This window comes from Dipodomys spectabilis, unplaced genomic scaffold, assembly GCF_019054845.1.
Source record: "Dipodomys spectabilis isolate Male_0828 unplaced genomic scaffold, ASM1905484v1 ptg000067l, whole genome shotgun sequence".
Classification (NCBI taxonomy): Eukaryota; Metazoa; Chordata; class Mammalia; order Rodentia; family Heteromyidae; genus Dipodomys; species Dipodomys spectabilis.
Window position 1 is genome coordinate 5407671 of NW_024870744.1, and position 13705 is coordinate 5421375.

Sequence of the window (13705 nt, forward strand, 5' to 3'; positions counted from 1 at the left end):
CGCTGCTCACTGTCCAACATGAACTGCTAATTCCATACCTCATGCTAGATCTCAGGGGCCAATTTATACTACAGAGGTCTGAATAGCAAATGGCCTTCCTCAACAGTCGGCTCAGTTTTCTTTGTAACTTCAAATAAGAACTGCTCAGGTCTAATACTCTCAGCCCTTTCCTTCACTTCTAATTTCCATCCCAACTATTTCTACTGACGTCATCTCTCTTGTATTTGGTGTTCAAAGACAAAAGAGAAAAACAGTTCCCCAAGATCTAAGTTGTTGAGTCAAAGTTCTAGTCCTTCTATAAGCCAGATAAAGCCCCATTTGTGCAAGAGACGGAAAAGGGTGAAATTAACATTTAATATCACTTTAAAGCCTTCCATGCCTACTGCCAAACCCTGTAGAATTATGGAGCTGGAAGGGGCGGGAAAGCGCTAGAAGAAGCTAGAAGGTAGAGATCCGGGGCTGACCTTTTAGCCATGCCAGGTGAGCAAGCGAGGGCCCATGCTGAGCGATCCCTGCCCAAACGACCCAAGACATCAACAAACCTTTTTTTGCCCAGGAGACTGTCTTCTTACTGGAGTGCACATAATCTTCGAACACTGTCTGCAAGACTGTGGCTCGCTCTCGGGTTTCCTGGGGGCCAACGGCCTGGGATTTCTGGGAGGGTGACGGAAGGATTAAAGGAGAGACAGAGTTGAAGTCAGGAATAATGAAGCAGTTTATAATAGATTTAATAACAGTAAAATCACACAGTAACCACCCAGGGGCCAACGAGGGTAATCCTTTCAATATTACTAGGGAAAAAAGGGAGCTATAAAGATGTTAAAGTCAGGCAAAGCTGAGGATGGCTCTGTGAAGGAGAAGATCAGGTCTGTTTATTTATTTACCTACTTTTCCTCATGACCTCTCATCACTCACGCTGAAAATGGAAGACCACTGGAGACACGACAATTTTCTAAGTCTAATTCAGGCACTTCAAACACCACCGAACACAAATTGTTTTCAAATTTGTTTCTCCTACAACTCCCCTCCGCCCCCAACATCAGTGGAAAATTTCAAAGCATTCCAGTGACCTCCCTAAAATTCAGCCTTTCATAGTAATTCTTTTTTTCTTTTTTGCCAGTCCTGGGGCTTGAACTGAGGACCTGGGCACTGTCCCTAGGCTTCTTTTGCTCAAGGCTAGTATTCTACCACTTGAGCCACAGCGCCACTTCTGGCTTTTTCTGTGTATGTGGTACTGAGGAATCCAACCCAGGGCTTCATGCACGCTAGGCAAGCATTCTAACGCTAAGCCACCTTTCCAGCCAGAGTATTCTTGTCTATGAGTTCCAGCATGTTTCCCTCTTCACCAGCGCTTCTGATCTGTGCCCTAAGCCCAGAACCAATCGCCAGCTGTGTTCCCAGAACTATTAAGGAGTGGCCCTCCCAGCAGGCCTCATGTGAAGACAGTCTGGATCCTTGCGGCAAGACACCATTATCCATGGAAGAACTCAGCAATGGAAAATATTTATAAAACAACTTCTTCTTCTTCTTTTTTTCTTCTTCTTTTCTCTTCCTCCTCCTCTTCTTCTTGTCGGTGCTGGGACTTGAACTTGGGGCCTAGGTGCTGTCCCTGAACTTAGCCCCAGTGCCACTTTCAGCTTTTTCTGAGTAGTTTTTTGGAGATAAAAAAAATCTCACAGAATTTCTTGCCCAAGGGCTGGGAAGGTGGCTCAGTGGTAGAGAGCTTGCCTTGCATGCCTGAGGCCCTGGGTTCGATTCCTCAGCACCACATAAGCAAAAAGAAAAAAGCCAGAAGTGGCGCTGTGGCTCAAGTGGTAGAGTGCTAGCCTTGAGCTGAAGAGCAGCGTCCAGGCCCAAAGTTCAGGCCCCACCCACAACTGGACTCCCCCCCACCCCCCCCAAAAAAAGAATTTCTTGCCCAGGCTGGTTTTGAACTGCAATCCTCAGATCTCAGGCTCCTGAAGAGCTCGGATTCAAGGTATGAGCCACTGGCACCCAGTTGACTTGGTTATTTTCTAACCTGGCACCAGTGCTCACACCTGTAATCCTAGCCACTCAGGAGGCTGAGATCTGAGGATCACACTTCAAAGCCATCCCCAAGCAGAAAAGTCCGTGAGATGCCTATCTCCAATTGACTAGTGAAAAGCCAAAGTGGACTTGTGGCTTAGATGGTAGAGGGCCAGCCTTGAGAGGGGCAAAAAAAAAAAAAAAAAAAAAAAAAAGAAAAAGAAAAAAGAGCACAAGAACTTGAGTTCAAACTTCAGCTATCTCCCCTACCCCATATGCAGTTATTCTCATCCTTTAAGAAGCTCAGAGCTGTGTGCCTATGCCTCACACCTGTAATCCTAGCTACTCAGGAGGCTAAAATCTGAGAATTTAAATTCAGAGCTAGTCTGGGCAGTTAAGTCCCTGACACTCTTATCTCTAACCATCAAGTGGAGTTTTGGCTCAAATGGTACAGTGCTAGCCTTAAGCAAAAAAAGCTAAAGGACAGTCCCTAGGTCCTGAGTTCAAGCTCTAGTATTGGTGTGCGTGCACACATGCATGCACATGTTTACACACACACACACACACACACACACACACACAGCCCAGAGAAAAGATTCCTTTTAAAAATACTTCCAGAAAGCCATTGTATTTATTTACTTCCCATGTCTTTATTAGGTTCTGGCAACACTGGGGTTTGAACTCAGGACCTGGTACTTGCTTCACAGGCACTCTTACACTTGGATTATGCCCCTGCTGAGATCCTGTATCTTAAAACAGGTATAGATGCTTTCTACTGAATGAGAACCTAAGACCCATGGGGCTATGTAGTCATGTGACCCTGTGATGGCACCACTGTGCCTCTACCACACTCCCAGCACCCAGTGAGGGTCACGCCGGAAAACCCAGTGTGAGCTCCAGGCCTCTCACTTTTAGAGGACAGGGTTTGAGGCTGGTGTCGGACCTGCCTATGCGCCCCAACCCCCGCATCCACCTTTAAAGCAGGAAGAAGAACAAAGGGGAGAAGAGGAAAGGCCCTAGGCTTCGGATCTCCGCTCACCTCTGTTTTTAGTGCAGTCCCATCTCCCACTATCTGTTTGGCTGATGACAGTCTAGCTGACTTCACAGTACATGCTCCCCTAAGGGTGCTAGCTGCCGAAATGGCGGGAGAAGATTCACTAAGGAGCTGTGTTACCAAAGTGGACATTTGCTTTTGTCGTCACCAACGATGTCCCCCCTTAACTGACGAGGAATGCAGCTTCCCGCTGCCCTCCTTTCCTTAAGCCACCCCGGCTGCACAACTGTCACCTTGCTTGCAGTTTTTTTCTTTAATATGAATGTGAAATTAGTGAGGATGCCCTTTCCCCTGGCGGACAGAATCCTCTGTTATTAAAAAGTAAAGCACTTTAATAATGAAAACTTTTCCCTCTTTTTCCTGTGTTTTAACTGTTTAAAATTAATGAGAAGGGCAGAATGGTTGTCAAAGCGATATTGAAAGCCGGGCAGCCAGGACCGAATAAGCACAAAAATCCCTCTAGAGTGTTAAATAAACAGAGCTGCAGCCCTCTACCAATCCCTCTGTTGGTTATTGTATACATTCTGTAACAGCTCTCAGAATAGATCTGAGAGCCGGGGAGGCAGAGAGGGTTCAGAATTCCAATAAAGGCCTCAAATTAAAGACAGCCTGGTGCGAATTCCAGGAGAAAATTAAAGAGACCTCAAGCTTAAGTGACAGGTGACTTGCTTCTGTGTCACAACTGTCAGGGGATTTAGTGATAATATGGCAATATATTACAAAGGGCTTTTCTTATTCCCCCCTTTAGGTTTCAAAATGAGGTATCTTTTCTTCCCACCCCCCCAAAAATTACATATATATAATATGAGTGTATATACAAGTGAAATACGTAGAAAAAAATGAGAAATCTAGGCTCACATTTGAAATGATGGGGTCAGTTTTAGTAAAATATAAGAAAAAGTTAATGACAGGAAACATATTCTTTGGAAAAAACATGCCTTCCCTCCCTACCACCACTTCCAGAAATACTTTAAGGCCACCCCTCCTGAGGAGCAGCAAGGTGCTGTTCAGCTGTCTTCTGGGAGGACAGACTAAATTTAAACTGAAGACAGAGGGGGCAGAGTTCGGCAGCACCACCTCAGCCTCAGACAGGTAAAAGCTGCCATAATGAGGGGGGTCAGGGCCCCCAGGCACACAAGTACCCCAGGAACAGCTCTCCCACCCTCAAAGATACAGGTCTACTCCCCGGTTAATGAGGCTCACCTCCAACTAGCCTACCACGGGCCCCAGGTAGTTTAGAAAAACACATATCTGACCATTCATCCACACCCAGGGAGCCTCTTCTCGAACACCCTACTGATCTAGGAAAGAGCAGATCATCTTTTAAAAAGGATGAGGCAGGGGCTTGCATCTGATTTTAATACCTAACAATGCTGACAACAAGCTTACAGGACAACCTCTCCCTGCCCCCCAAACACCCAAACAACTTGCAGCAAAAACACGGTAGGTGTGTGCACATTGCCGATGAAGTCTTCCCGTCTTTCTAAGATAAGGACAGAGGTGTGTGCATGTACGTGTGTGTTTGTGTGTGTAAGTGCACTGATATGGCCAACTCTAAGATTTTTAACTAAATGGAAGAGTTTTGTTTTAATCACTTTCCTGCCATGCTGAGCTTTTACCCCATGGTCTCCAGAACTTTCTGAGTGCATTCTAGTCAAGTTGAAAGATCAAATTTATTCTCTTTGTAGGTGGGTGAATACTCACATACTCAGACGCAGCTGTATATATATTTTATATACCTAAATATGAAATATACATTTTACAGATGCTTCACTCTCTTTCTGTTCACAGAAGCCCCAAAATGGGTGTGCCAAAGGGACATTTCCATGGACTTCAGTCAAGCAGGGTGAAGAAAAGGGGCATTCTAATGAGGTGGCAGTGTTACGCGGGAAAGGCCCAGCTCCTGAGCCTCGGTGCGCACGCCTGACATCAGAGCGCTCACTGGAGCAATGCCCCAAATGTGGAGAGGCCAGGACAGACCGCATTCACCTGTGTTCTCTTCTCACCACACCCCTCCTCTTCTCCCTGCTTGTTTCCCTTTCTCCTTACTATTTTTCTAGTGCCAGTCCTGGGGCTTGAATTCAGGGCCTAGGTGCTATCCCTTAGCTTTTTTGCTCAAGGCTGGTGCTCAACCACTTGAGCAAAAGCTGCATTTCTGGCTCTCTGCCAGTTAATTGGATAAAGTCTCATAGACTTTCCTGCCTGGGCTGACTTTGAACAGTGGTCCTCAGATCTCAGCCTCTTGAGTAACTAGGATTACAGGTGTGAACACTAGTGCCTGGGAGACAGCATTTCTTAAGCCAAAAATCGTGACAAGTTGTAAAATTGGTAATACAGACAACTTGATTAGCCTGCCTTCCTTCCTGCCCTTCTTTTAGGGTGGTGACTATCACTAAGCTACACCTTCAGCTGCTTTTTACGCTGGTTATTTTCTTTCATTTTTTCCTGTGCTAGTACAGGGAGGTTTGAACTCAGGACCTCTGCTCTGACCTAAAATTTTTACTCACAGTGCTCTACCACTAACAGTCTAGCACTCTACTGGTAACTGGAGATAAGTCTTACAGACTTCACTGCTGGGGCTGGCCTCGAACCCTGATCCTCAGATTTCAGCCTCTTGAGTAGTTAGGATTACAGGTGTGATCTAGTAACATTCAGTTTACATTGGTCATTTTCAAGAAGAGTCTCTCACTTTATGCTTGGGCTGGCCTGGGTTTCGATCTTCCCACTTGCATTTTCCTCGGTAGCTATGAAAACAGGCATACAGAACCATGTGGACCCACTGGTTAAGATGGAGTCTTACCAACTTTTATACTCTGGCTAGCTTTGAACTACAACCATCAATCTCTTGAGCCACAATGGTTAGTTTTTCTTTCTCATTCGAGCGTAACACCAAAGTTATATTTGGTCCTATATGCCAAGTCAAAGTTGATATGGCATCTATAATAATGTGTGACTAAGTAAGTTTCGCAAATTTCTACTTACATCATTATCAGCAAAAATCCAACTTTGCTCAGTTTTCTTTTTTTTTCTTTTTGTCCGTTATGGGGCTTGAACTCTAGGCCTGAGCTCTATCCCTCAGCTCTTTACCTCAAGGCTAGCACTCTACCACTTGAGCCACAGTGCCACTTCCGGCTTTTTCTGTGTATGTGGTGCTGAGGAATAGAACCCAGGGCTTCATGCATGCAAGGCAAGCGCTCTACCACTGAGCCACCTTCCCAGCCCACAACGACCAAATCTTAACACTACAAAAGCATTCAGCCCACTCTCACCCATCAAGGCAGCAGCTTGGGAAGAAATGATACAATCTCAGGTCTTAAGAATTTATGTGGCCTAGCACCATCCAAAGTACTTTCTGCCCCGTTCTATCGAGACCTCACCGAAGCCCTGGAGATGGGTGCGCTCCTGTAACTACTACAGCTGGGAAAACGGAGGCCAGGAGAGGAACATTTGTTCCAGGCTGCAGAGGTGTCAGCTGTGAAGCATGTCTGCCTGACTCTGGGACTTGGCTTTTCCCGAGGACCTTGTGACAGCTCTTTGGGCTCAGGACATCTTTAAGGCTGGCCTCCAGCCAGGAAAAGGCTTAAGGAGAAGAATTGAGGCTGCAAAGCCACAGAAGGGCAGATGTTAAAAAAGAAAAAGAAGAAAGAAAATAAAAAGAAGACATGGCCTATTGCTGAAAGGCGGAGGGAAAGGCAGCTGCTGTGCCCCTTCCTTCGGGAGGGGTCACCTCCCTGGGGAGAAAGGTCTCTGTTCAGGGATAAAGACAGAAACCCCAGCCTGTCCCACACATGGCATAGGAAAGACCAAGCCCGGATGGAGTGGTTGCCAGTGTTCCACAAGAACTGTACCTCACTCATGTAACTGTAACCACTCTCACAGCATCTTTACAATAAAACAGCATTAAAAAAAAAAAGCCTGATCCAACGTTCCCATCTTCCTTTGCTCCTCGCAGGAAGGTGCAGTTGAAGAGGGTGCTGGGACACCGGTGGCTGCGTGTGGGCTGCAGCTCCACACCTGCGACTGCCCTCTGTGGCGCCAACAGCAACGGGTGTCACTGGAGCGGCGGCAGCCACCGCGGGGTAGGTAGTGTAGACCCTGGGTTTGGTCCTCGCCGCCCTCTCAGCTCCCTGTGAGAAGAGCACTACAGCTTTACTCTCAGCATTACCCAGGAAGAAACTGGGGCGTAGAAAAGCCCAGGGTTTCCCAAAGCCTTCCAGCTGGTGAGAGGCCAGGATTCAGACCCAAGGCCCTGCTCCGAGATGCTACACAGCCCTGATTCCTCCACCTGTGTCCAGTCCCTCAGAATGGAGCTGCTGCTAACTGTGAAGGTCCGTGGGGTCCGGGCCATTAAACCGGAATTTGCAGAAGTTCCAGAGGAACCCAAGTGTGACAAGACTAAATGACACTTGTGTGGTGTCTGGTCCCTTCCCCTGGCATGTCCACCACGAGGGAGACCTGGAGGCGACTGTGGCACAAACCACATATCATCAATTGGGTCTTTAACAATGACTGTATGTGTCCTACTGTGGTTCAAACTCAGGGCCTTACATGTTCACTTGGCTTTTGCATTCAAGGCTGGCACTCTACCACTTGAGCCAGAGCTCCACTTCCAGTTTTTTGTTTTGCTGGTTAACTGGAGATAAGAGTCTCATGGACTTTCCTGCTCAGCCTGGCTTTGAACCTGTGATCCTCAGATCTCAGCCTTCTGAGCAGGTAGAATTACAGCCATGAGCCACTGGTGCCTGGATTAACAGAAGCTTTGATCAGGCATAAGGATCTCTGATGTAGTACAATTTCTTGATCCAACACTTCATTCCTATGGAAATGGGTAACATTATCTATCAAAACAAAACAAAATGATACAAAACAACCCGGGAACTAGGGGTACTGGTGGAGTATAATATACACAGGCCCTGGGTTGGCTCCTCACACCTCACACTCCCACCACATAAAACAGTTCAGTTCCCCTCCCCCATTTTTTTGGTGCTGGGGTCCTGGGGCTTGAACTCAGTGCCTGGGCACTTTCCTTGAGCTTTTTTTGCTCGAGGCTAGAGTTCTACCACTTAAGCCACAGCTCTACTTTGTGCTTTTTGCTGGCTAGTTGGAGATGAGTCTCACAGACTTTAAATGCCCAGGCTAGCTTCGAACCCTGATCTTCAGATCTCAGCCTCTTTGAGTAGTTAGGATTACAGGCACGAGCCACTAGCGTCTAGACTTCAATTCCCTTTTAGTAGTATAGTCCATGCCACTGGAGGCATGTGGAGGACTGTTAAGTCCATGCCCATGAGCACACCTGTGGGAGCTCATTTGCCTCAAGTCTCAGTCTCTTCACCTATAAACAGAGGCCACGTATACCATTTGGGGTTGCAGGGGAAACTATACGGGGCCTCAGCCCGGCCCTGAATGATACACGTAAGGGCAGCACTCTGTATGGCTATCGCCTCTCATCTAAGCAGGTAAATTTCCTCAGGTGTGCTCTGGAAGGAGTGAGCTTATGTCAGGGTTAGTCAAATCCATCCTCTGCCTCAGGGAGAATATCGATCCAGGTAAAGGCACACACTAAAGCATAAAAGAAACACCTTGGCTTGATCTATGTGGCTTGATTTTCTACTCTGTCCTCAGGCAGAAGAAAACAAATGTAATTTATTCACATAATTAAAATTTGATAGACAAAATTACGTGGAGTGACACTACACCGGCATGTGAATGTGACACCCTGAGTGACGGGCTGGGGGCGAGGCCTGGACAGGGAGCGGTGACGGATGTTCTGAGCTGTCTGCCTCGGCTCACAATCTCCATATGGAACTGCACAGATAATAGAAATTTTTCTTCTTAATGATCTCAACTTTACTTTTCCTGTGTGGATAGGACACACATTAAAAAATGGATGAACGAAGCGTGTGTGAAAGGAGACACAGAGATGCTGATGTCTTCCATGCTGTTGTGGACAGGCAGGTCCACCCAGTGGTCCTGGCTGATGGATCTGGAGAGGGACCACCGGGGTGAGCGTGTAATGCGGCCTCCAGACCCTTCCCGCCCTCGGCCACCTTTCCATGGAGCCTGCTGCTGGCTGGCAGACCTCCAGAATGGACGGGAGCCCTTAACTGGATGAGACCAGAAAATCCATCCAGAAGCGAAGAGGAGAAAAAACGCACAATCAAACATGGCTTCATCTAATGTTCATGATGCTGAAAATAAACACGCTGCTTGGCAGAAGAAATCAACAATACACTGACTCTCTACCATCCCAGATTAAGAAAGGAGGCATGCCTGTTAAGCACGAGTACTCACATTCGCCTGGTTGCCCCTTCGTCTCACTTCAAAACGATCATCCTTGGTCAGGACAGACAAAATATCTTCCATCTTAATCTCAGAAACACTGTAAAAGGAAAGGAGTCACCAAAATAAATTTTTTACTCTTCCTCAAAACGTATCAGATCTTCATGCATAAAACTTGCCTGTTCTCAATCTAACTTGACACAAAACAGAAGTACCATCCATTTAGAGATATATACTTCAGAGATATCAATTGTGTGTGTGTGTGTGTGTGTGTGTGTGTGTGTGCACGCCAGTACTGGGGCTTGAACTCGGCTTTACACTGTCATTTGGCTTTTCCACTCAAGGCTGACTCTACCACCTGAGGAATACCTCTACTTCCAGCCCTTTTCTGGTTAACTAGAGATGAAAGTCTGCCCAGGCTAGCTACAAACTATGATTCTTGGAACTCAGCCTCCTGAGTAGCTAGGATTACAGGTGTGAGCCACCAGTGCCCATCTCCCTTCTTAACAGATCTTGTAATAGTAAACAGAGAGGCTTGCTTAGGGATAAGCTACCTTCGCATGAGATGATGAAATAAACATTTTATAGGGTCTGTTTAGTTCTGTGTTTAAAAAGAAGGTGGGAGCTGGCGAAAATGCATCCGCAGCATCCCTGCTCCACATGCTTTCTAATGAATGCAGACACTTGCTCTGCGAAACTTGAGGGAAGTCAGGCCAGCTTCCCTGGCTCCAGGGGGTCTGCAGAGAGTTCAGAGCACAAGCAGACTGACCACAGTGAGAGCCAGGGAGGAAATGTGCATGGCTGAGACACTTCAGGGAGGGAGGGAAAGGGAAGGAAGAAACTCAGGGAGAAAAACCGCAAAAAGACAGATGATTGTGTTGTTGGTTTCTTTTCTTCTTTTTTTTTTTTTGAAAATGTAGCAGCAAATTAAAACATGAATAGCGACCTCTTATGTGGGACAAGACAATTCTGTTTCCCCAAAGGTTCATCTGACAAGACTATGAAGGGAAACGCCATGTCTGACAGCAGGTATGGAGATGTGCCACCCCCTCCCGAGCACTCCGCCTTGGCCCCTCAGCGCGAGCTCCCAGCCGTGCACCAGCCAAGTCTTTCTGCAGCAGACAGAGACAAGTGCAGAAGGCAGTGGATGTGGAGGGTGGGAGGCAGGGGGGAGGTGCCCTCACCCCCCGCAGGGACCCCATGGGAATGGTCCCCTGGCCCCTGGGGCTGACAGAGAAGTATGGCAGCTGAATGTGCTCTTTTCCCTGGAAACCTGAAGGTGAAAATATGGCCCAGAACTATGGTGTTCTCTCTCACTGGCTTCCTACTTGCCACTTGCTCGGTGAAAGGGGGTGGGAAGAGAGGAGGACGAGGAGGAAAAATACAAATGAAAAAGAAATAGAAGGACTTGGGCGTGGAATCTTAAAATGGAAAAAGGAAAAAGAGTAATGCCACTCACAGCCAGAAATGCAAAAACCACGGTGAGGAACTGTGCATCCGCGCACAGAGGGAGCGCCGCTACTCAGACCCAGCGGGCGCCAGGCAGACCTGGGGGCCCACGCGCCCAAGCAAATTGGGTAGGAACCGAGAATAAACTGGAATGATTTACAGTTTAAAAGGACCTCCTTCCTATTTCTAAGAAATCACTGCTTCCAAGGAACAAAGGAAGCCCACTGTGATTATTTATGGTTCCTATCAACAGATTTGAATTACCCCACCTTGCTGGGGAAAAAGATAGAAAAATAAATCCAGGGAACTGTCGCACACCAGATCTAAGAAATACACATTTGATGAGGTATTTACATTTTAATAACGCAGCAATGACTTTCATTAGCGATACCCTTAAAGGGGAAGTAGAAAGTTAAGGAGTTGGGAAATACAAAGAAGTCAAAAGGACATAGAGGCAAAGCAGCGGCACAGGGCACCTGTCTCTTGCCCAGTCTGCTAAATTAAATTGTCAGGGTGAGTTCCACAGTGCCTGCACATGAAGGCAGCCAGCAATTTGTTGTGATGCCCTTGCTGCCGGGAGCCTCGGCCTGCCTTCCCGAATCTTCCCTGCAATTCATCAGCCACCCAGTATCCCGCTGCCTGGCTCCTGCATTCTCAGGAATGGCACAATACACACACGCACACACACACACACACACACACACGCACACACACGCGCACACACACACACACACTCCTCCCTCCCTCCCTCCTCCATTTCCTCTTTACTATTTCAGGTGCTCCTTCTGGATTCCTTAAATGTTCCTGGCTGCTTCTTCCCACTGCATCTTCTGCAACCAGCTTTACATCAAAGATATAGTCTGTACACAGATAAGCAAACCAGGGTCTTTCCTCAGGCAGCAATGGGATGTGTGATGCATGGCTACCAGGGAATAATGTGGCCTCCACTCTCTGGCTAGCCACAGGTGGGTGAGTGTTCAGGGTAATGGCATCAAGAAGGGCTCGTGTAGGACCCATGTTCTGGTAGGAAGGTTCTTACACAGCCTGGCAAACCTGTCCTGAAAAGCCTTCCCTTCCTTGCAGAACTGTCCTGGCTCCTCACAAAGGTTAAGGCCAACGCACCAGCTTCCCTGGGTGGCCACTTCTTTTGTGCAGAGACTTCATGCTGAGTCTCGCACAGCACTGCTTGCTGCTCTCCTAGACCAGCTTGTCACGGACAACACCGCTTGCTATGTCCTTAAACTACACCGGCTCTCCAATAAGGCCCGATTGTGCGATCACTGCTTTTCGCTTTTTAATGTTAGGTTCCTGTCTGGCCGCTGCAGAGACTCGTCTGAAGGTGACAACAGAGGCATGCCTTTCCCAGCTCTGGTCTGTGACCCCTAAATGTGCTCCTTCATTTTGTGAGGTCATTACCAAGTGTGGGGGCATGGGGAGCATTCCGTGTGGACAATGGGAAGGGACGGCAAAGGAAGGTGCCTGCAGGTCTAGGCTAGTAGGGGAGGAAAAGGAGACAAAGGTGGAGATCAGCAGGCTGGTGGGTGCGGGGCTGAAATGTTCTACTGTGGCTGGAACCTACCACGGTACCCCAACATGCTGCTCCCCAAACACTTTGTGTATCCAAAATCCCTAGGACAAAGTTTGGCAAGAAAGAAGGAGGGTGAGGAGGGCTGAAGGTAGTCCTGCAGACCACCTCAAGACCCCAGCTCCCACATCTGCTAAGACATTCTGTTCTAAAGTATATAATACAACTTTTTCAGCTTTGTATTTTAGGGGATTCTTGTGGTTTTATATGTTTGTTTGCATAAAATACAGAGCTGGGTAAGAAGGAAATCAGATTCAGTCAGTAGCACAGTGGAGCATATTCACAGTCCAGTGCTGGTCCTCAGGACCTGGGCAGCCAGAGCTGCTGTTGGGCATGACGGGTGCCATACCCTAGGCAGACATACACTCACATGGTGCTTCCAAGAACCCTTTTATCCATGTGCTATGCTGGAGTATAAGTTCTTTTAAGTAAATCTGTGTCAAAAACTGCACATTGCCAGGTCCAGTGGCTCACGCCTGTAATCCCAGCTAAGGAAATGAAAGCTAAGGAAATGAAACCTGGGGAATTGTGGTGCAAAGTCAGCTTAGGCAGTCAAGTCTAAAAGACTCTAACTCCAATTAACCATGGGAAGGCTGGGACTGGAGGTGTGGCTCAGGTGGTCTAGTGCCAGCCGTGAGCAGGAAAGCTGAGTGAGTATTCAAGCCCAGTACCAGAAACAAAACAAAACAACTCTCATGTACCCATCATTGGGACCTGTGTCTTCCAGTGCCATGGAATTTAGGGAAAATAAGACAAATGCACGTCTGTGGCTCAGGCACATCATTTCCCTGTGGCTGTCCTACCACTCCTGTAGGGTCAGCTGGCCCAGGCCTGGAGTCCTGGCTTTCCACAGGAGCATGAGATTGGTTACTGTGCCACACCCAAGACAGCAGCAGGGTAGAGAATGTATTTGGCTGCTTTGAATGCCCCCCCCCCCCCAATCTCACTCTAATCTGGCTTATTTTCCTGGGGGAAAGGAATTGTGAGATCAGTAAAAAGTGTTTTTGTTTTTGTTGGCTAATATGGGGCTTGAAATCAGGGCCTGGGCACTGGTCCCTTAGCCTCTTTTGCTCAAGGCTAGCTAGCACCACTTCCGGTTTTTTCTGTTTATGTGGTAGTGGGGAATCGAACCCAAGGCTTCATGCATGCTAGGCAGGCACTCTACCACTGAGCCACCTTCCCAGCCCAGCATCATTTTAATGTTTTTTACAAAGCCAGTTTTTTTTTTTGGGTCTGGTTGTGGGGCCTGAACTCTGGGCCTGGGCGCTGTCCCTCAGCTCTTCAGCTCAAGGCTAGTGCTCTACCACTTGAGCCACAACGCCACTTCTGGC

At 47.6% G+C, this 13705-nt stretch overlaps 1 protein-coding gene across 2 annotated transcripts in view; it reads right to left on the reverse strand.

Moving 5' to 3' along the window:
• Window positions 1-13705, reverse strand: part of Ddx31 (DEAD-box helicase 31) — a 69262-nt gene that overhangs the window by 17844 nt on the left and 37713 nt on the right. Inside the window, exons 17-18 of one of the 2 annotated variants that reach the window (XM_042681236.1) lie at window positions 9359-9440; window positions 543-654 (exon numbers count right to left, since the gene is read on the reverse strand). In XM_042681236.1, the coding sequence (XP_042537170.1) occupies window positions 543-654; window positions 9359-9440 (194 nt within the window). Of the gene's footprint in view, window positions 1-542; window positions 655-9352; window positions 9441-13705 lie in introns of both variants that reach the window. The other variant, XM_042681235.1, reaches the window with a different exon arrangement.